Consider the following 22,320-nt stretch of genomic DNA (forward strand, 5'->3'; position numbering starts at 1 on the left):
CGTCTCCTGCGTTGGTGGCGAGCACCTTGCCCACTGCGCCACCTAGCCGCCCTTTCAGGTGTTTATTTGAAACAGCCTTCGGACCAGCGCGCCCTGGTCTGGCCAATGGCATAAACAGCGTTTCTTATGCGGTCGGCCGGGAAGAGTTTTTTTCTCTACCGAGCGCCAGCTCACCATCTAATGACGGGGTAGATCAAACATCGACGGTGGGGGGGGGGGGGGGGGGTCACGCCCGTTAGGTGGGCCACCGGGAGCTGTGCGTTCACGTATGTAGACCGTCTTGGTGGTGCCCCCTGTGGTGTTTTTCGATCGGAGAGGAGCGGCAGCGTGAAAGGGCTCGGGACTCATCCTGGTCACGCCGGACCGGATCAGTTCAACCCTGTGCAGCCGGGTCACAGATATGTTCTGTTAACCCGAAGGGCCCTGAGCTTTTCCGGGGTGAAAATGCCAGGGCGGGCCGGACGCCACAGGGGCTGATGTCATGAATGTTGTGTGTCATAAAATGCCACTACGAGTTGAAAATGGGGGACCCCGATGTAAACAAGACAAACGTCTTCATTTGATCTGCATCCCCTCCCCTTAACAGTTGTGTGTGTTGAACCGTACTGTATTGTACCTTCTCTGCAAACTGTTAGATGAAGTTTTCTTTATCTCATTCATTTCACCCCTCCCTCCCCGCTCGGCATCGGGGGGCTGCTTATTATCATTCAGCCCCTCTAAGCGCTCCTGTGTAGTTCCTAGTCCTCCAGGCACAGGTCGGGCCTTGCCCTTGTTACCTGTTGACCTGGGTTAACCCTTTCTTAAGCCTGAAATGCCTTAACTGCATTATATAGCCTGTATACTGTATACGCGCAGTTGTGTTTCCCGTTTTTTAATAGGTTAAGGGAGCAACCTTTTCTGTTGGGATGATTGTCTCCCCGGCATGCGGATAGCGGAGTCAACTCTCTAACAGAGCCCGGGTCCGGCTCCGGCTCCTCGAGGGTATGCCCCCACATATTTTATGACATCTGCCAATTGTGTCGAACTCTTTCTCTGAACCCCAACCCTGCGGGATTAATAGATTGGCGGGTCAGGGTTCATGGCGAGGTCAGTTTACTGGCGGAGTCGGGGTCCGTGACCCCGATCCCGCGAGGATCGTGACCCCACGAGATTGTGACATTGTGCACGGCATGCCAAACACCCTCCCCTCCCCCCTGCTTGGCGGGTGGGCCGTCGGGGTACTGTTTTTACAGTAATTTACTTTACATTCACATTTAGTCATTTAGCTGACACTTTTATCCAAAGCGACTTACAAGTTCTGTACGACAAGTCATCAGGAAGGGCACAACTCTATCAGCTGAGTAACAATGTTCATCAAAGTGTTGCATGCTACAGTGTAGGTTAGTTTATTAGGACAAGTGCATGACAGTAAGGTTGGTTAGGGTTAGATTTTTTTTAAATGTATTAATTTTTTATTTCAGATAATGGTTGAAGAAGTGCGTCTTTAGTCGACGGCGAAAGATTGGACGGGTTTCGGCTGTCCTAACTGGGGTGGGTAGTTCATTCCACCATTGTGGGGCAAGGACTGAGAATAGGCGACGTCTCTTTGATGACCCTCCCTGAGCTTGGATAGGAGTAGGTCTGAGGCGGCCAGAAGATGCAGAGCGTAGGGGTCTTGAGGGTGTGTAGTTAGAGACCATTGACCGGAGGTAGGCGGGAGCGGTTCCCTTTGCCGCACAGTATGCCAGGTCGAGGGCCTTGAAGCAGTCAGCCCCTCTAGGCGCTCCTGTGTAGTTCACAGTCCTCCAGGCGAGGGTTGAGGGGTCGAGCTCTGCTCTTGTTACCTGTCGGCCTGGGTTAAGGGATCAACCTCCTTTTTGGAGTGTTTGTCTCCCCGGTATGCCAGCTGACCCCACGAGATTATGGGGGGAAGCCTCCTCAGAGAGCTTCGGAGCCTCCTCCTCAGGGAGTTTCAGAGCCTCCTCAGGAAGTTCTTCGGAGCCCCCCCCCCCCCCCCCCCCCCCCCCCCCTCAGCGGGGCCTCCTCCTCAGAAAGAGAACCTCCTTACAGAGCCTCCTCCTCCGGGAGTTTTCAGAGCCTCTTCCTCAGGGGGTCCTCGCGGCGTGCCAGGCAGAGAAGGGCCTTCACCTGGTGTAGGCCCTGTCCGATACGCTGGCGCTGTAGAGGGTGGTGTCACCAGTAAACGCCTGGAGAGGTCTCGATGCCACGGCCTCATTGACCTCACCAGGTCCCTTTTTGGGAGTCCTGGCCCCTGGACTCGGCGGTAAGCCTGCCTTGAGTGGCCTGGGGCCCCGCGAGGTGTGGAAGCGGTAACACAGGCTTTTGTTTTTACGTACGTTCCCTGGTAGCGTGCGGGGCGCGCGGTCGGGTAGTCGTGGGCCCTTCTGTCCTGCGGTCTGCTCACCCTGTGCATTTGTTGGGTGCTGTCCCCCCTTTCGCACAGTCGGTGTCCTGTTCCCCCCCCCACCCCTCATTACGAGGGGGTGGGGGGGCCCGGACCCTCCCCCCCGTGTTCTGATGGTTGTAGGGGACCTCAGCGGGTGCATTTGTCGGGCTCTCCGCTTTGCTCCGCTCTTGTGTCCCAATATAGAGCAAAGCGCAGAGCTATTGCGAAATATAACAAAGGTTATCCTATAACCCTAGTTATATGAGTAATAGTGAGCGCTCTGCTCTCACTCACTGAGGGCCCCTATTTTGTCTTCCGAATAACGGTCAAGACTAGGGAAGAGCGGAAGTACGGTCACACCCCTCGCTTAAATACATGGGTGGATGTGGGCGTGGCCGGACAGGTGTAGGTGCATAGTGGCAGAAAGCTTTCAAAGATCACAGTAGGTGATGGGGAATGTTCCAATATAGAGCAGAGCGCTCGCTATTACTCATATAACTAGGGTTATAGGATAACCTTCGTTTTTAGATTCAAAGCACCTTATAGGGTTTTGGTCTTTTTGTAGGCTATGTATGTTGACCATAAGAAAATAAAAGTACACTAGCCTAATCCTTTAAGGTCTTGAGTCAAATCGCGCATAATAGTTATAATAGTTTTAAGAGAAAAGATCAGTGGTCAAAAAGTATTGACCAATAATTGAGGACCTCAGACGAAGAACCATATACTGTCTGTTTTAAGTTTTCAGAGGAACAAAGTTTTCAAACATTGTTATCTAAAGATGGTAAGTTAGAGTGTTGTGTTCATTCATAGTTAAAGACAGTATAGGTTGAGTACTTTGTTATCTAAAGATGGTGAGTTAAAGTGTTGTGTTCATTCATAATTAAAGACAGTAGAGGTTGACTCATTGGGATGTATCACATTAACACTCTAACTTCACAACTGCAAATACATGGGCTTTGCAAAGAAGTCCTAAACAGACTTGTTTTGATCAGGTCTGCCTACTATTTGATCAAGTCTTGTCATAAAATACCGGTGTAGAATAAGAAACCAGTATGTATTCCACAACAATGAGTCTAAAACATTAAAACACTCCAACTTCACAACTCAAACTGTGTTTGCTTTTCTGAAAGCACTGGAGATGAGCAGGCTCGGGGGAACTGGGGCTTCCTGGACCAGCTGGCAGCTCTGAGATGGGTTCAGGAGAACATCCAGGCCTTTGGAGGAGACCCACAGTCAGTCACCATAGCTGGGGAGTCTGCTGGAGGCATCAGTGCATCCATTCTGGTGAAAAAAAACAATTAAGACACTAAATACGGAAACACTAAAGTGTTCTTTATTAACAACTTTAAAATGAAAGAACTTAACGAACTCCCCTAATGTAAACACAACACTGCTTAGCTAACCCAATGTGGGAAGAGCGCCTTGCCCACTGCGCCACTCAGCCACCCAGGGTTTCCCATTTCTGACACAAAACCACCATCCTCCGACACTTCCGATTACTATCACTTGGCATTATTATTATTATATTTATTTTTGACCATATGTCTCCTCTGTCGGTCTGGGGATGGTGTAGACTACCATGTCTCCTCTGTCGGTCTGGAGAGGGTGTAGACTACCATGTCTCCTCTGTCGGTCTGGAGAGGGTGTAGACTACCACTTGTTGCCTCCAATACATGTGGAGTCGCCAGCCACTTATTTTCACCTGACAGCGAGGAGCTTCACTGGGAGAGTGTAATGCGTGCAGAGGTTCACGCTATCTCCCCCAGCGTGAACTGTAGGCTCCAACCAGTAGGAGTCGCTAATGTAACGACCAGGAGCGTCTGACCAAACCATACCGCTGCCAGGGATTGAACCAGAGCACTCTTTTGTTTTTGAAAAAGAAAAGCATGTGTACTAAACTTGTTGGAAATGGGTAAACCTTTAGCAGCTGCATGTTGTGTGGTGGATTAAAGTTTTTATTAATTAAGGGATTCAATTCATCCCTGTTTGCTGCCTGTCTAAAGCTTCCTGGTTTGGCCAGAACCCGGCCACAACTCTGACCTCTTTTATTAATGAATCATGTACAATGAGCATGTACAAAGCAAATTAAGATTCTATTTCCATTTCAATACCGGTGATTCAACACGTGCTTCACCTTTGCGGCTCTAGACTCAAATGGTCTTGTGAAACATGGCCTTGCATGCACGTTATGTGAGTGTTATGTGCATGTTGTGTGCATGTATCCTCCCCTATTTCCCATTTCCCACATGGAATGCACCTGATCGGATAAACGTGCTGCTAGTTGGGCATTCTGTGGTTCTCTGCTCTAGTTTTCAAAAAGTAAATGGCAAAGCGCGGATAGGATCTAACCTAAAATATTTGATGCGGGAAATAAAACACACAATTGCTAGATATTGAGTCATATTTTATCTGCAACGCCTTGTTTGACAGTTTGATCTGAACTTAGTTTGATCCCTATGTAAGCACCCAGTAGATGCGACATCTAGTGTCTAAAAGACAGCACATTGTCACTTTAATGTTAAAAAATTATGTCTTTATTAACCCCTACTTGTATAATCTTGCAAGGCTTCGGTGTTGTGGCTCCAGCAGGGTTGATACCATCTGTGCTGAGTGCTGACCAACAGATATTTATGAATTACTATCATCAGGAACATCCTGTATTTGTTATTCATTATTCACAGTTATGCAACAGCATCTGCATGCTGTACATGCAGGACTTGGAAATATAATCCTTACTCTTTTTCTGTCCAACAGACCCTGTCTCCACAGGCCAAGGGACTGTTTCATAAAGCCATTTTCCAAAGTGGAGTGGCGATGCTCGGGACCTATATAACAAACCAGCCTTCAGTACAAGCCAAGGTACTTACTGCTTACCAACCAAATGACTAAATCCCTGCTTCTTTCTTTCTTTCTTTCTTTCTTTCTTTCTTTCTTTCTTTCTTTCTTTCTTTCTTTCTTTCTTTCTTTCTTTCTTTCTTTCTTTCTTTCTTTCTTTCTCTTTTTTTGAACACATAATAGTGTCTACTCTCTACCTCCAGATTGTGGCCAACCTGACTGAGTGTGGCCACAGCAGCACAGAGGAGCTGGTCATGTGCATCAGAGGGAGGACTGAAGGGGAGTTAGTTAATGCTACCAAGAAGGTAAATGTTACAAATGGGTACAAGTTTGTGTGTGTGTGTGTGTGTGTGTGTGTGTGTGTGTGTGTGTGTGTGTGTGTGTGTGTGTGTGTGTGTGTGTGTGTGTGTGTGTCCAATACATTTAAAGGAAATAACAGCTGACACCTGCAGTTACTTTGAAGAAAAAAGGTTTTGCATACATGACACAGGAACTGAATAAACATTCAAACTCCAAACCAGTCAACTGTGAGAGGATTTAATCAGAGCCACTTCATTCATTCAAGAGTGTAGAGTTTACTCATTCAGACCAATGTGCTTTTTATAAAAGCTTGAAAGGGAAGCCTCATTAGGGTGTTCTTTCACCTTTAGCCACTAGATGGCAGACTATGACCATTCTCAGTCAAGGTGTTTCCATTATAATGTAATGCAGGACCTGCTCAGAGGTAGGTTAATGGGATCTGGTGCAATACAATACAATACAATACATAAAATACATGGACAATGGTGAGCTTTGAAAACAAATAAATAAAAAATGTATACAGGGAAGATGGACTGAGTATGCTGTCTCTTTTTCAGCAAAGGCCTGAAACACATTTACATTTAGTCATTTAGCTGACGCTTTTATCCAAAGTGACTTACAAATTGTGTACAAGTCAGCAGCTACCTCCGGTGGCTACGGGTAAGTGGTATTGTTTGTCTAGCAGTGTCCAATTTGAGTGCTACACTCTGAGTGCATAATAGTAATAGGCATATTGGAAGTCTTTGTCTATTGCTAATGCATATTAGCATAGTAGTAAGTAGTAGTATAGGCATATTAGCATAGTAGATATTAATATAGACATAGTAGCAAAATACATATTAGTAAAAGTAAGTTATTAGTTAGTTATTTTTATATCTATTTATTTCTTAATTTTTTTTATTCTGATATTGATTTAAAGGGGAACTCCAACATTTTGGGAAATTAGCTTATTTAACATCTTCCCTGGAGTTAGACAAGAAGATACATACCTTTTTTGTCTCTGTGCGTGCATTTTAGCTTTGGGAATAGACGCTCCGTTAGCATAGCTTAGCTTCATCACTGGAAGTGAGGCAGGACAGTAGCCTTACAGTGCCTTACAGTGTATTGCAAGGTCTGACATTGACCAAATTTGATATGCATGACCTTGGTGGGCTCTAGGTCAACTCCTGAAAAGGGGGTCAATGTCAGACCTTGCAATCAAAAGTTAGGGGGCGCACTGAAATTATGGCAAGGGTTATTAGCCCCCTAACTTTTGATTGCAAAGTCTGACATTGACCCCCTTTTCAGGAGTTGACCTAGAGCCCACCAAGGTCATGCATATCAAGTTTGGTCAATGTCAGACCTTGCAATACACTGTAAGGCACTGTAAGGCTACTGTCCTGCCTCACTTCCAGTGATGAAGCTAAGCTATGCTAACGGAGAGTCTATTCCCAAAGCTAAAATGCACGCACAGAGACAAAAAAGGTATGTATCTTATTGTCTAACTCCAGGGAAGATGTTAAATAAGCTAATTTCCCAAAATGTTGGAGTTCCCCTTTAAGTGTTTTTAGTGGCTTCAATGAGCCTGAATAGAAATAGGACTCAGGCAGCCAGAAGATGCAGAGCGTAGGGATCTTGAAGGTGTGTAGTTAGAGACCATTGACCAGAGGTAGGAGGGATGCCAGGTCAAGGACCTTGAAACGGATTGGTGTGTCAGGAAGTCAGCATTGGTCACTGAGCAGCTCCACAGGAGCAGCTGAGAAACAGTTTAAATATCACTTCCCACACATCCCACACAGATGTTCTCAGATTGGTAGAGGATTTGAACCGGCAACCTTCCAGTCACAAGCCTGCTTTTTAGTCTAACATATACGTAGGCTACCACTGTTCCTAGCTTTGGAGTAGCTTTAATCCTTTTAGGTGTAATTCTGGACTTTTGAGGACCCTAGGCAAAAAAACGATTTGGGTCGTTTTACCTGAAATCAGATATCCGCACCAGAGAGGTACAGCCGTTTCAACATTTTGCTGATGATTGGCGCTTCATGGGGGGCCCTCTGATTGGCTGACTAACCTATGACCAATTACATAATTCCACTGCAAAATTGGCAGTCACACTGAGATTTTAGCCACGTGGCCAGCCACAAAGTCCCTCGGATGAGTCGTTAAACCGAGGTCCCGACTAAAGAACCCAGGGAATCGTGTATGCATGTTGTGTGCCTGGTGCTAGTGTATGGCAGCCATTGTGTATGTGTGTTGTGTGCTTGGTGCCAGTGTATGGCAGCCATTGTGTATGTGTGTTGTGTGCCTGGTGCCAGTGTATGGCAGCCATTGTGTATGTGTGTTGTGTGCCTGGTGCCAGTGTATGGCAGCCATTGTGTATGTGTGTTGTGTGCCTGGTGCCAGTGTATGGCAGCCCACGTAGTTGAGTGCTATCACATTGGTGGTGGAGGAGGCAGTTTCCACTCTACATTGTAAAACACTTTGACTGTCTACAAAAGAGCTAAAGATTCCACTGAAACTGAGTGTTTTTCCTTGTGGCTTCCCCGCTGTCGCTGAGCATCGTGCCACTACTAAACATAATCACTAACTAGCCCAGTTAGTGTAGCTGTGAAACATGCAGATTTTTTATAGAGGAGCCCATTTGATACATTGATTGCTGGCTGGCTACGCCACTGTTTTAAAAAATAAATCTATGTTTAAAGAAAATCTGATTGGTTGGGGGCCCTATGGAAAACATGGACATGGACGACCGTGCTTGGAATTCTAGAAGTCCATAGCCTTCGATGTCCGTGTCCCCGTTGTTACATCTTCATTAGACTGTTAATTTCTCTGAGATGGTACACCTAAAAGGGTTAATGAGCAGCGTTGCTGTGTGTCCAGATGAGGGTGTATCTGGGAGGAGTGGTGGACGGAGAATTCCTGACGGATGTCGCAGAGGAGCTTCTAAAGAGAAAGGAGGTCCTGAAGGTTCCAGTCATGATCGGAGTGACCAACCACGAGTTTGGATGGATCCTGCCTCAGGTGAGCAAGTTCTCACCTCTAGTCCTGACGTTCAAGGGGAACACCACCCGAATTAAGAATTCCAATATGCTATTTCCATGGTCTAGGATAGTTCAATCCATCCAGGAGAGACTTCAGAGCTTTAGTCCAGTAGAACACTGGAGCACACTGATTAAAGGCAATACACTTTACTTACGACAAGGTGCGTCGAAGCGTTAGTCATGAATAAAGTGTATTGCCTCTGTGTGCTCCAGAGCTCTGAAGTCTCTTCTGCATTCAACATTGCCCTACTACTCTGAGAGCACCAGACAGGCCTACATTTCCTTTTGATGTGGTTTGGTTGAAGCGTGTGTAACTTCTCCTTTCATAGTTCAATCAATATTTGTGAACATGAGCTACTCTCTCTCCCAAAACCATGAACCAGAGAAGGAAGACTCAAACTTGTGATGTTGTCAGATGGAAAGTCTGGAACTGCTCCATAGAAAATAAACAAGGAGACTTTTGTGGACCCATATCATGTTTGTTTGTTTTTATACCCGAATGACACAGGTTCTGGCAGAGGGTGCATGTAGTTTCAGAGGCGAGGCATGTCTTAAAGCAACATGGCAACATTATGTGCTTACCGTCTTCTCCAGAGTCAGACAAGAAGATCCATACCAATTAAATTACCTCTCTGTGCGTTCAGTAAAAAGCTATCCGGCTGTAAGCTAGCGTAGCTTAGCACAGAAGCAGATATGGACTAGCTAGCATAGCTGATGGCCAAAAATGTAAACATATGTTTAAAAGCCCAATTTGAACTGGATTTGTTTTACGAGAGGAGGTCCCACACTTTATTATTATTTATAATTATTTACCAATGGAATTCATCATTTTTATCCTGTATGAATCTGAAAGTAAAACCATCTGGAGCATAGATCATAATGTTTTACAACTGGTGGCAGTGATTTGAGGAGTTATACAGAGATCCTTTATTCTGAAAGATTTAATTTGTCCTTCTTCGTTAGACTTTTGCCCCTCCTGGATGGCAGAATGGGATGAGCAGAGAGTCAGTCCTGGCCGTGATGAACCTGTTCTACCCTGCTGGGGTGAGCTGACATGTGTTGCACTACAGCTGTTAGTGTGGTTACTGTTGTTGTTGTTGTTGTTGATCGATGATTGATGATGATGATTATAATGATTGTGGTGGTGGTGGTTGTTATGATGATGATGATGATGATGATGATGATGATGATGATGATGATGATGATGATGATGGCGATGATGATTATGACGATGATGATGACAATGATGATGATGATGATGATGAGTTTGTTAGCTAATCGGGTTATCATGACTCTCAAATACCCCCCCCCCCCCAGATAAATACTGCTAACCCACTGATCGCAGATGAATACCTGAAAGATGCCAGAACCCCAGAAGACATCAGAGACGCTTTCACAGAGATCCTGGGAGACATGATGATGATTCTGCCTGTTGTCAAAGTAGCCGATTACCACAGAGGTCAGTTCCTCATAGCCTGGAAGAGGGACGTCATGGAAGAATAAGCCTTTGTAAATCAGAGATACTCTGACATTATTTAAGCATTACATCACACGCAGGAGTGGTTTGTGACCAATAAACCATGCCTAGGGGTGGTTGTTAGGCCCGAGGCGCAGCCGAGGGTCGTTAGACCCCCCTAGGCATGGTTTATTGGTCACAAATCACGACTGCACGTGGTGTAAAGCTTTTATACAACTGCCAGATTCATCCAACCTTATTTCTATACAATAAACACACATTAATCGAAGATTTATTGAAAAAACCATCCGCCAGAAAAAGTAGTTCCCACAACTCCATGTGGAAGCAGCTTGAAGTGCATCCAACCAAACTAACACATCCAACTGTGTATTATTGGAATGATTGAGAGAAGTTGCCTCATGTGGAAGCAGCTTGAAGTGCATCCAACCAACTAACACATCCAACTGTGTATTATTGGAATGATTGATTGAAAATTTATTAAAACGTTTTCTTTGCCCTATAGGAAAAAAACGTTTTCTTCGCCCTATTTTTTTATTTATTTCTTTTAGCCTAAACTTAACCAGTTGGAAACCAGGGGTACAGTAATAAAATTAGCAATCAACCAATCAATCAATTCAATAGACCATGCTCACTTAAAACAGCGCTGCTTCTCTCTCAGTCTGACTCCCCCGCTGTTGCAGACAGGAGTGTGTGTGTGTGTGTGTGCGTGTGTGTGTGTGTGTGTGTGTGTGTGTGTGTGTGTGTGTCACAGTGTGTGTGTGCGTGTGTGTGTGTATGTGTGTGTGTGTGTGTGTGTGTGTGTATGTGTGTGTTTGTGGGTACGCCAGCGTCGGACAGTGTGAGAGAGAACGCTGCAGTCGGAAAGTAGGAAGGAAGAAATTTAAATCAATCAATTAATCTATCAATCAATCCGCGATTTTTCTTTTGTTCTAGATTGAGTCAAGACCCATCAATTACATCATCCAACATTGTTTAAAATACTAACACATTCCCCTTGACAGAATCGCTTCATATTTAGTCGTTATGGTGCTTTCAACATAACCATTTGTTGTTCGCGATCCTGTTTTCTCCCGGAGTGAGCCGGGGAGGGTTATGTGATTTGGTTGTGGGCGGGTCCTGAGCCCAGGACCGTGGATTGTTGTCAATAAAGACGTGTGAATGGCCAATCAGAATCGAGAAATTTGCATGCCGTTGTATAAACTACTGTACATACCGTATTAGTCTGTTATTTGCCCTTACAAGCAGCATCAGGCTTGATACTTAGAACAGTAACATGTTATGTACTCTTTACATTATATTAAACTCATGTTTAAAAAAGTATTTTCGATATTTTACTTGTTACTCCCTTATAAATATAACATGTTACATTATTTTGATGTTACTTGTTTTATGTTACTAACAATAATTGCCACTTGCTCTCAGTGCACACATAATGTTGTTAACAGTATATAGGTTGAAACGCTCATATAAATTGGGAATTTGCACAACCTCAATACAAACACTGACCTCTTCACTTTGGGTAATGAGCTAGTGGCGTAATGTTCTTTTCTATCCTCTCCTTGGCGCTTCTAGATGCTGGTGCTCCAGTGTTCATGTATGAGTTCACCCACCGTCCTGAGATACACAGGCTGACCAGACCCAGCTTTGTGAAGGCAGACCATGCTGACGACGTTGGATTTGTGTTTGGAGGCTGCTTCTGGGACGGACACATCAAGATTACAGGTATGATCCTGTCAACCTCACTGTTTAGTAGAGTGGAGTACAGTACAGTACAGTAGCATAGAGTCAGGCTGGGTAGAGTAGAGTAGAGTAGAGTAGAGTAGAGTAGAGTCAGGCTGAGAGCATAGAGTCAGGCTGAGTAGAGTAGAGTAGAGTAGAGTCAAGTCAAGTCAAGAGTTGTATTTGTCACGGCATACAAGTATACAGTGAAATGCGGGGGGTCTTGCCCGCAACGATTGTGCAATAATACAATAATAAGAATCCAATAGGATGAGAATAAGACATTTGTGCAATAATACAAGTAGTAAGAATAAGGACATATCCGGTATATGTACATGAAGTTTACAAAAAGCATGTTAAGACATGCTAGGTCCTGCGATAGTGCAATACACTGTTAGCTATGGATGAGGCACTGGGTCTTATGTACACTACTATACAATGCTATACTATACAATCTACAGTTATACTATGTGTCCTTATGCTAGCTTGCTATCCATCTATTTACTATACAAGAACCACTCCCATTCTTGTTTTTAAAGTGACCTTTCATTGTGTAAAGTGACCATGAGTGTGAGCATGTGCAGCATGTGTGTGTGTGTTCATGGTAAAGTGACTGCTAGTGTGTGAGCGTATACAGTGTGTGTGTTGTGTGTGTGCTCATGTGTGCTTGTGTGTGGAGAGTTCAGTGTTCAAGACTCTGATGGCCTGGGGGAAGAAGCTGAGCCGAAGTCTCTCTGTCCTATAGTTGCTGGTGTTCGCAGGCGTTTTCCTGACCACAGTAGCTTGAACAGGCTGTTGTTGGGGTGGTGAGGGTCTTTCATTATTCTGCAGGCTCTGGATTTGCACCTCTTGTTATATAAGACCTGCAGGGGTGGTAGTGCAATACCCGTAGTACGCTCAGCTGAGCGCACCACTCTCTGTAGGGCCTTCTTGTCCTGTGCCGTGCTGTTTCCATACCAGGCAGTGATGTTTCCAGTCAAGATGCTCTCTACAGCTCCGGAGTAGAAGGACTGGAGTATCTTCCCCGATACTCTGAACTTCCTTAGGTAGGTAGGTATTTATTTAGACAACAAAACATATACAGATCATTACATCACATATTTGCTTTTGTCAAGGAGAGGAACGAAAAAAGGAGAGAAATTCCGGACTTGACTCTGACTACATAGGGGGTGGGATTTTGGCAATGAGACAGTCACTTTGGCACCCCTCCAGCACTTGCATGGGAGAGGGAATTGGGTGTTGGGATGGGGGGGGGGGACCGCTACCAATCTTATCTTCTCCAGACAGCCCTGCTTTTCTTCGGGAGGATTCGTTCCTGTCTCAGGTGGTAGAGGCGCTGCTTCGCCTTCTTTACGACTGAGTCTATGTGTGTTGTCCATGTCAGATCCTCTGAGATGTGGACCCCCAGGTACTTGAAGCTGCTCACCCTATCCACGGTAGCCCCGTTTATCCTCAGTGGTGTGTGTGTCCCCTGCTGTGTTCTCCTAAAATCCACGATCAGCTCCATGGTTTTACCAATGTTCAGGAGCAGGCTGTTGTCCTGGCACCAGCGTTCCAGTACCTCAACCTCCTCCCGGTAGGCCTTCTCGTCGTTGTCAGAGATCAGCCCCACCACCACTGTGTCATCCGCAAACTTCACTATGGAGTTGGAGCTGAACTTGGCCACACAATCATGTGTGTATAGTGAATACAGCAGGGGGCTCAGGACACAGCCCTGGGGGGACCCGATACTCAGGGTGATGGTGTTGGCGGTCTGACCCCCCACCCTGACCGGCTGGGGCCTTTCACTCAGAAAGTCCAGTATCCAGGCACTCAGAGCGGAGCTCAGACCCAGCTCGATCAGCTTGTCCACCAGTCTGGTGGGGACTATGGTGTTGAACGCTGAGCTATAGTCAATGAACAACAGCCTCACATAGCCCCCCTTCTGGCAGTCTAGGTGAGAGAGGGTGCTGTGCAGTACTTGGGAGACCGCATCGTCAGTGGACCTGTTTGGCCTGTATGCAAATTGCATAGGGTCCATATCACTGGGGAGGGAGGCACAAATGTAATCCTTAACCAGCCTCTCAAAACATTTCATGGCCACAGAGGTGAGTGCCACCGGTCTGTAGTCATTAAGACCTGTTGGGGAGGATTTCTTTGGTACCGGGATTATAGTTGACACCTTGAAACAGGCAGGGACCACGGACTCCGCCAGGGATAGATTAAATATGGTGGTGAACACTGGGGCTAGCTGGTTAGCACAGGACTTAAGTATACGTCCTGTTATCCCATCTGGGCCAGCTGCCTTTCTGGTGTTCACCCGCATAAATGCTCTTCTCACATGCTGTTGCATCAGTGAGAGAGTGCCCCCCGCCCCCCCGCGGATGCCCCCCTCCACGACGGCCGGTGCGTCAGTGATGTCGTTAGCCGGTGAGCTAGCATCGCCACTGTCTGCACCAAACCGAGCATAAAAGTAGTTGAGCTGGTCCACGAGAGAGGCGTCTGCACTCCCCATTGAGGGGGCGCTGACTTTGTAGTCAGTTATCGTCCGTAGCCCTCGCCATAAGCCTCTTGTGTCATTCTGTGCCATTTGTGCCTCCATCTTGTCAGCGTATGACCTCTTAGCAAGCTTTACAACCTTGCACAGAGTATAGACTGTAGCCTTATACTCCTCCATGTTTCCTGACTCTCTTCCCAGGTTATAAGCAGTGGTGCGAGTTTTCAGAGCCGCTCGGATAGTACTGTCAACCCACGGTTTCTGGTTTGGGAAAACCTGCACCTTCTTTGTGGGGACAATGCTATCAGCTAGTGTTGCTATAAAGCTAACAACCACATCCGCGAACTCGCTGACGCCACTGGAGCTTGTCTGAAACATACCCCAGTCGACGTCATCAGGTGCTGTCTCTGATTGGTCGGACCACTTCTTTACCTCATGTGACACGACAGTGTCACGTGATCTCTGCCTGTAAGCAGGTATGAGCATAATGGTGTCGTGATCCGATCTGCTTGTAGCTCCCGCTAATGGCGGAGCCGGTACTGCCTTGTACCCGGCTCTGAACAGGGTGTAGCAATGATCCAGCGTATTTCCTCCCCTTGTGGAGCAGGCGATGTGCTGGAAGAAGTTCGGCATCACCTTCTTCAGATTCGCCTGGTTGAAATCGCCGGCTACGATCATGGCTGCGTCCGGGTGTTTGATCTGGTGGATGTTTAGATGCCCCTGTAGCTCCGCCAGGGCCCTGGCGGTATTCGCTTGGGGTGGGATGTACACCGCCGTCATGATAATGGCTGTGAATTCTCGGGGGAGATGAAACGGGCGACATTGAATGGCCAGATGTTCCAGGTCCGGGGAGCATGAACTGGAGAGTATCTTTGTCTCCTTTGGGCTTACCCAGCCGTTGTTTGTGAGGAGACAGACCCCCCCCTCCAGTGCTCTTACCGGACGCTACTGTACGGTCCGCTCGGAAGACGGAGAAGGAGTCTGAAGGAGAGACGCTGTGATCCGGAGTTGCTGGTTTCAGCCATGTCTCCGTGAAGCACATGATGTTACAGTCCCTCACCTCTCACTGGAATCGAACCCTCGCCCGAAGATCGTCCATCTTATTTTCCAGCGAACGTACATTTGCCAGTAAAATGGATGGAATCGCCGGTCGGTAAGCAGAACTTTTTAGCTTAATTCTGATTCCGCTTCTCCTTCCCCTGTGTTTCTTCCTTGTCCCGCCGCCACCTTTGTCTTTGTCCCGCCTGATCTCCGATGGCCAATCTTGGCATAAAGAGTCGCTAAACTCCTCTTTCAGTCCGGAGTTTAGGTCCATAAGTGACTGGCGGTCATAGGACGTCCCCGCCAGTGTCGTTTTCATAAAAAAGGTATTAAAAATAAACATAATAACTAAAAGTATGCACAATCTTCGCGGAGCAAAACCGACGGCGACTGACCTGGGTCGCGCCATCACCATATTAAAGTATTGAGTAGAGTAGAGTAGAGTAGAGTAGAGTAGAGTAGAGTAGAGTAGAGTAGAGATGTGCACAAGACTTTAGAGGGGCAGGTGCTCAAAGGCTGAAAAGGGCACTGGTCCTGTGCGCGTGTGAAGCGAGCATGTGAAGCGCGCAAGCCAGATTTTTGGGGGCCCTTTTTATGCTTTTTGGGGGGTTTTGGTGATCAAATATTGAATATTGAACTATAATAATCAGTGCAGGAGCTCACTTATCCTTGAAAGACACTTTTATCACTGACTTAAAAAGCCCATACATCTCCATAAATGTTCAGGGGGGAGGCAATAAGTGCTGTATATTCTGTATTGTTTAATACAAGATTTTTTATAGTTTATTTTTTTTAAATTTGGCGGCACAAAAGGCCAGGTGCTCGAGCACCCTTTGGGCTCTATGTGTGCATGTGCCTGGAGTAGAGTAGAGTATAGTAGCATAGAGGCAGGCAGAGTAGAGTAGCGTAGAATCAGGCTGAGAATAGTAGAGTAGAGTAGAGTAGCATAGAGTCAGGCTGAGTAAAGTAGAGTAGCATAGTCAGGCTGAGTAGAGTAGGGTATGGTCGAGTAGAGAAGGTAGGATATAGCAGAGTACAGTAGAAAATAGTAGTAATCTTGACTTTCTTACTAATATTGTGCCTTGCCATAAATACTGGACAGTGGTTATATAATAATAATAAATGCTTGTTCATTAGGAACCATCACTGTGGAGGAGGAGAAGCTTTGTAAGACCATGATGTCATACTGGGCCAACTTCTCCCGGACTGGGTGAGCCTTCATATCACTGATCACCTGCTTAAATCTGTATCATTATCCAGTAAACATGTCTCTGTTGTGTACGACCATGGTGGTGGAGGCTGCATAGATGAAACTTTGTGCATGGGTCACTGCATTCATAAATAAATACATACAAATAAATACAATAAACTGTCTTTTGAATTAATTTGTTTGTTTAATAAACTGAATTCTTCAATTCATCAGATGCTCATTATTCTTTTAACATATGCTGTTTTCTATATGGATTTCAATGTGTATTGTGGGTTTTGTTATTTTCTATTCTATTCTATTCATCCTTTCAGCTCTCCTAATGGTCCTGGGCTGGTGGTGCAGTGGCCCCAGTATGACGCAGCAGAACAGCAGTACATGCAGCTGGGTCTGAGTCAGACCGTCAGACAGCGACTGAAGGCGGACAGAGTCCACTTCGCCACAGTCACCCTGCCTCAGAGTCTGGCGCGCTTAGCGGCGGCCGCCAATGCTGGGAAGTGATCCATTCCATTGCGTTTTTTCTTTTTTAATAATGTTTAATAACTGGTGTTGTAGACATGCTATCTCTTTTTTTAATGCTCTCTTGGAATTCCGTCTTGGAATTTCAGAACACGGCTTTCCGATTGGCCCGGTAACCGTTGTTACGTTACATTAGAATGTTCAGTTTTCAACATTCCATCACATGTGAGGTGTACCCTTAAGCCTGGGTCCCAGAGTCAAGCTAGATTTACAGTTAGTCTCCCGGACTTTTAAAGGGTTTCCTCAATGTATTTTAGATGCATTATAAGTGTCTTTTGTTCACACTTTTCTTTTTGTAGCAGAGTTGTAATAAATTAAAATACTTTCACCGCAACAAAAATGTAGTTTGTTCATCATTCTGTACTTATTTGTGCCTGGTACTAATTTGACCTGGCCATACAGACTAGAAAGAACTAGAAAGGTGCGCTCAGTCAGCCCAATCTCACTTAAATTATGTAGATAAAGTACTAATCGACCACAGGAAAAAGGGTACATAATGTTAGCAAAAGGTTATATTATTTATGTATTGTATAAACAATTTACAATGTGTACGTATGTCTGTAATAATTGTACATTATTTTAAAGAAAATAAATACACTTTTAACGTTTTCAGAGTTCCCCTGCTGGGGCGCTTGAATCAAGACTACCAAAATACATTTTCCTGATAGCCTTGCCCAAACCCTAACCTCAACCACACTGTTATCTTAAACTAGCCATAACTGTTGAACCATAACCCTAACCTTAACTAACCACACTGTACCTTAAACTAACCATAACCGTTGAACCCTAACCCTAACCTTAATCCTAACCTAACAACACTAACCATAACCGTTGAACCCTAACCTTAAACCAAACTTCATATCTTAACCATAAGCATTAAGCAAACGTTAAAACTAACCTTAACTGTAACCATAATCATAGTGGGTGGCTTAGTCTAGTGGTGAGAGCACTATGACCACAATCATTGTTGGTTTGACTCCCGGTCGCAGTGTTTGTTTTGGACTTTTGCCGACTCAAAGCGTAAATATATTACTCATACTGCCAGTCTCAGTGGGGCGCCCTAGAGGCAGTAGCCTAGGCCTGCTGTTACAAATGCCTGCCTACTATCAGAAATGCAAGCTGAACAAACACACCAAGGGGTGAAAAAGGTGACCCCTGTTTTGAATTATGGAGATGTAGTTTATAGACATACTGCTGCTTCCCACTCTGAAGCCTCTGGACTCTGTACATCATTCTGCCATTAGATTTAAAGGAACACTCCAACATTTTGGGAAATTAGCTTATTTGCCATCTACCCTGGAGTTAGACAAGAAGATACATACCTTTTTCTTCTCTGTGCATGCAGTGGGAGTAGGAAGATGTTGGGAACTAAGCTAATGGAGGAACCTACTTCCAGTGACTGATGCTAAGCTATAGGCTAACGGTGTGCATCTTCCTACTCCTACTGCATGCACAGAGAAGAAAAAGGTATGTATCTTAACTCCAACATTTTGGGAACCCTGGAGTTAGACAAGAAGATGCATACCTTTTTCTTCTCTGTGCATGCAGTAGGAGTAGGAAGACATTGGGAACTAGGCTAATGGAGGAACCTACTTCCAGTGACTGATGCTAAGCTAGGCTAACGGTGCACGTCTTCCTACTCCTACTGCATGCACAGAGAAGAAGAAGGTATGTATCTTCTTGTCTAACTCCAGGGTAGATGGCAAATAAGCTAATTTCCCAAAATGTTGGAGTGTTCCTTTAACACTGGTGACAGTTATGGTACCCATTATTGTATCCTATATGATAAGGTTGGGAGGTCCTCTCTGGCAGAGAGACATGACTTGCATTGGCATCTGTCTCTGTATGAAGCCTTTATTGGTAATCTCCCACCCTACATCACCTCATTGCTGGATTGGAACTCTGGACCTTATCACACTCACTCTGGTGGTTGGCTCACGCTTAAGGTCCCCAGAGTTTTCACTGAATTAGGAAAATCTGCTTTTAGTGCACGCACACACACACACACACACAGTTCCGCGACAGTGGCAGGTAGAGCGGTCGTCTGGTAATTGGAAGGTTCTTGGTTAGTTCAAGATAACTCTTTGACGCACACACGCAACATGCACACAGCACACACAGATGCACACAGAACATTTCACTCTCATTTGCATCTCTCTCTCTCTCCCTGCCTCAGCGTTTGCTTGTCTTGCGCAATACTAATCACATCCATTTTTATTTCAAAGTAGGTACAATATGTGACATTGTTAGAAAATACTGAATTTTCTTGATACTGTAGGATCAGGATGCAACACAGAATGACATAACATGATAGAAGAAAGAAAGACCACTCAATTAAGAAGGTAACTGAGTGCATAGTGAAGCTATTCTCATTGACATAAGCATGTAAAACTGCATTTGTATGCAGAACTTGTTTATCTTAGAACTGGCATATTTTTAGACAGGCATATTTCACCATCACAATGGTCACATGTCAGCTTAGTCAAGTAAAAACACACCTCTTCAAACAATATCTGGAATTAAAATAAATAAAATAATAAAACGAACCTTCTTACTGTCTTTTTACTATTATGTACACTGTACTACTATTTATCATGCTAAAATGTCTATACTACTATGCACTCAGAGTGTAACACTCAAGCTCGATAATATTTGACGAACAATGTCACTGACCCTAAGCTGCCAGAGATGTACCCCTCTTGCTGACTTGTACACAATTTGTAAGTCGCTTTGGATAAAAATGTCAGCTAAATTACTAAATGTAAATGTAGCAGAATCTCTTGTCGACAGGGAGAGGGGAGGGGTTGGTCACAGGGGTTTCACTCAAGAGAGGAGAAGCAGTGGTAAGAAAGAAATGTAATTTTTTCAGCCTCCAGACAAAATTGTATGTCGAGATCTTTTATTTAGAAAGAAATCAGGCTAGTTTTGCATAACACACCTGATGATTGCATACCCACAGTAATTTGCAATATATTATACTTTATACGTATAGCTTTACTTTATACTTATTCTTTTGAAAGGAAACATTCTGAACTTTCTTCCACAACAGGAAGAATCACTCTGAGTGCTAATGAAATAGAGTTACAGAGGTTTGATTTGAACACACTGAAGTAAAAGTTTAGTTTACTCACATTTCTGTTTACTTGTTGCCAGATGCCTGTTTTCGAGTTCCAGCTGAGAGGTAGGAGCTGGAAATCATAATGGTTCCATAGCCTGAAGTCTTATCTAGTAGAGATCCAAAGTTGATAACAATCCCACAGAAGATGAGTGTTTTACAAAGGTTTTTGTAACGTGTGTACTTCGGCATGATTATCCAAAATGGCCGTCCATTGCCATTGATTCCGAGGCGCTAGTCAAAACAAAGAACTTCCCCGGCTTCTTCTTTGTCTTTTCTTGTTGCAAATAATCAGCCCTCGCGTGGGACACCTCTGGGTCCTGTGAAGGGTAATTTCACATTCTTAATCCTCTGGGGCCCCACAACAGGGTTGATCCATGAAGTCATGTTATCCTTCTCTCAAAAACTGTTAAAACACTATATCCATTCATTATATTCAGAGCAGGCCAGATAACGCTTGCATCCAAGGCCGCAGCGAGCCCTCCGCAAGGGCCCACCCCATCCGACTCCCCAAATGACCATATAAAGCCAACCCAATCAGAGACGGAGGCGTCTCTATCTCACTGTGTTAAGCCATTACAATATTGCTTTGTCTTCACTTTCACTCTGACAGACCTGTGAATATGCACTCTGACAGACTGAAAGTCCGTCCGTATGGACGTACTGTATATATATTCTTTCTTTTCCAATAAACCTGTATTGTATTCATTTAACGTGAGTATTCCGGCTGTCTTTTATCTCCTGTGCATTATTTCAGAATATCTGATTCGCAGTGTGACACTGTTTTAGGCTGCTGGATGTCCGTGGAGAACCTGGTGGTTTGCACGCTGATTTAAGGCCAATCTCTTGTCTCTGTATTTCATTTAACCATCCCTGGAGACGTCAAAAATCCAACACAGTCCCGAATTTCATTGGCTACAAAGGTGGTCAATCATTTTCGTCATCAGAGATGATTGGTCCATTCAGGACCCGGCCAAACCGGACGTGGTCACTTGTCCGAATGGCTTGTCAAATGACGATTATCGGATGTTTCGTCTTGTAACTCGAGACTGGAATAGGTTGAGTAGGGTGACGATCGAAAAGGCAGCAAATTAATTAATTAATGAAATATCAAGCAGACCATCACTCAAGAGGTAGCTATGCTAGTCTCTATTGCCTGTTACCTGTTAAATGCAGGTACAGCTTAGTTAAATGTCCTTTTAGAAAACACTGAGATGTTTTTGCTCCATATAGTTAGAAATAGTTGTATACTACATTCTGAGGCAAAACCACAGATGGAAGATATCTTCCATTTCATAATAACAAGGCATATTTTCACAATGATTAGGAAATGGGTTAATTGTTATTAATATTTGTTTATTAGCTATTGCTCTTTGAATGTTAACAGTAATAGTTGAAATTAGGGGTCCACCTAACAGAGGACATCAAAGGAGGTGCTCCATGGTCTGGGGTTCTGTGCTACAGTCGCATGTGTTGGGCCACATCTGCTTAGGTCTTTCCTGGAACAGCAAACACCTGAGCGGAGTCGGTTCAGGCACTTCCATTTTGCCCAGTTGTTATCTCCTGGTGGGAGGGTTTCAACAGGAGGGATGAGCATAGTCAAGCTGTGTCGGTGGTTTGACAGCTTTTCCTTCCACATTTAAGGCGGGCTTCAGATGGTGTTGTCTCCAGTGGAGCAGTGCTGGTCATGAAACTTCTCTGTGATTTTAGTCGACTGGGGGCAGGTACATGGCCATGTAGGGGGTGCCTCTCATCAGTGCCTGCACCGCTGTCCTGCTGGCTACCACTCTTCTGATGTCTGGAGGAGCGATACCTGCCAGGATGTTGGTGTTAGTGGGCTTCAGGCACCCAGTGATACATCTGCAGGTCTCGTTAAGAGCGGGGTCCAGTTTCTTAGCATGGGTGTATCTTTCCCACGCTGGGCTGGCATATTCTGCAGTAGAGAAGCTTAGGGCAGGGGCTGTGGCACATAGTGTCTTGGGACATGCACCACATCTGGTGTTGGTGAGTTTCCGCAGGATGTTATTGCGGGTGCTCAATTTTGCCTGTCTTCATGATGTGGGGTTTGAATGTAAGGCGTCTGTCGAGTGTGACTCCGAGGTAGACAGGGTGTTGTTGCTCGTTTGTATAGATGTACTGAAGTGGGGCAAGCACGCTGAATAGGAGGCCCTTCTTCCGGTTGCGCCATCTCCTACGTGTTCCGCCTAATTCAACGTAGAATCTGC

The 22,320-nt window shown here is 45.1% G+C and overlaps 1 protein-coding gene across 1 annotated transcript in view; it reads left to right on the top strand.

The window, feature by feature from the left end:
- Positions 1-16,962, top strand: part of LOC311245368 (fatty acyl-CoA hydrolase precursor, medium chain-like) — a gene marked incomplete at its 3' end in the record, with an annotated part of 39,811 nt that extends 22,849 nt beyond the window's left edge. Inside the window, exons 4-12 of the mRNA XM_084335211.1 lie at positions 3,517-3,670; positions 5,141-5,245; positions 5,425-5,526; positions 8,381-8,521; positions 9,505-9,585; positions 9,859-10,000; positions 11,591-11,740; positions 16,392-16,464; positions 16,776-16,962. Coding sequence (XP_084191337.1) covers positions 3,517-3,670; positions 5,141-5,245; positions 5,425-5,526; positions 8,381-8,521; positions 9,505-9,585; positions 9,859-10,000; positions 11,591-11,740; positions 16,392-16,464; positions 16,776-16,962 — 1,135 coding nt within the window. The remainder of the gene's footprint in view (positions 1-3,516; positions 3,671-5,140; positions 5,246-5,424; positions 5,527-8,380; positions 8,522-9,504; positions 9,586-9,858; positions 10,001-11,590; positions 11,741-16,391; positions 16,465-16,775) is intronic.
- Between the last annotated feature and the right edge of the window lie 5,358 nt (positions 16,963-22,320).

The sequence above is a fragment of the Notolepis coatsorum genome (assembly GCF_963971535.1).
Source record: "Notolepis coatsorum genome assembly, chromosome: 18".
Classification (NCBI taxonomy): domain Eukaryota; kingdom Metazoa; phylum Chordata; class Actinopteri; order Aulopiformes; family Paralepididae; genus Notolepis; species Notolepis coatsorum.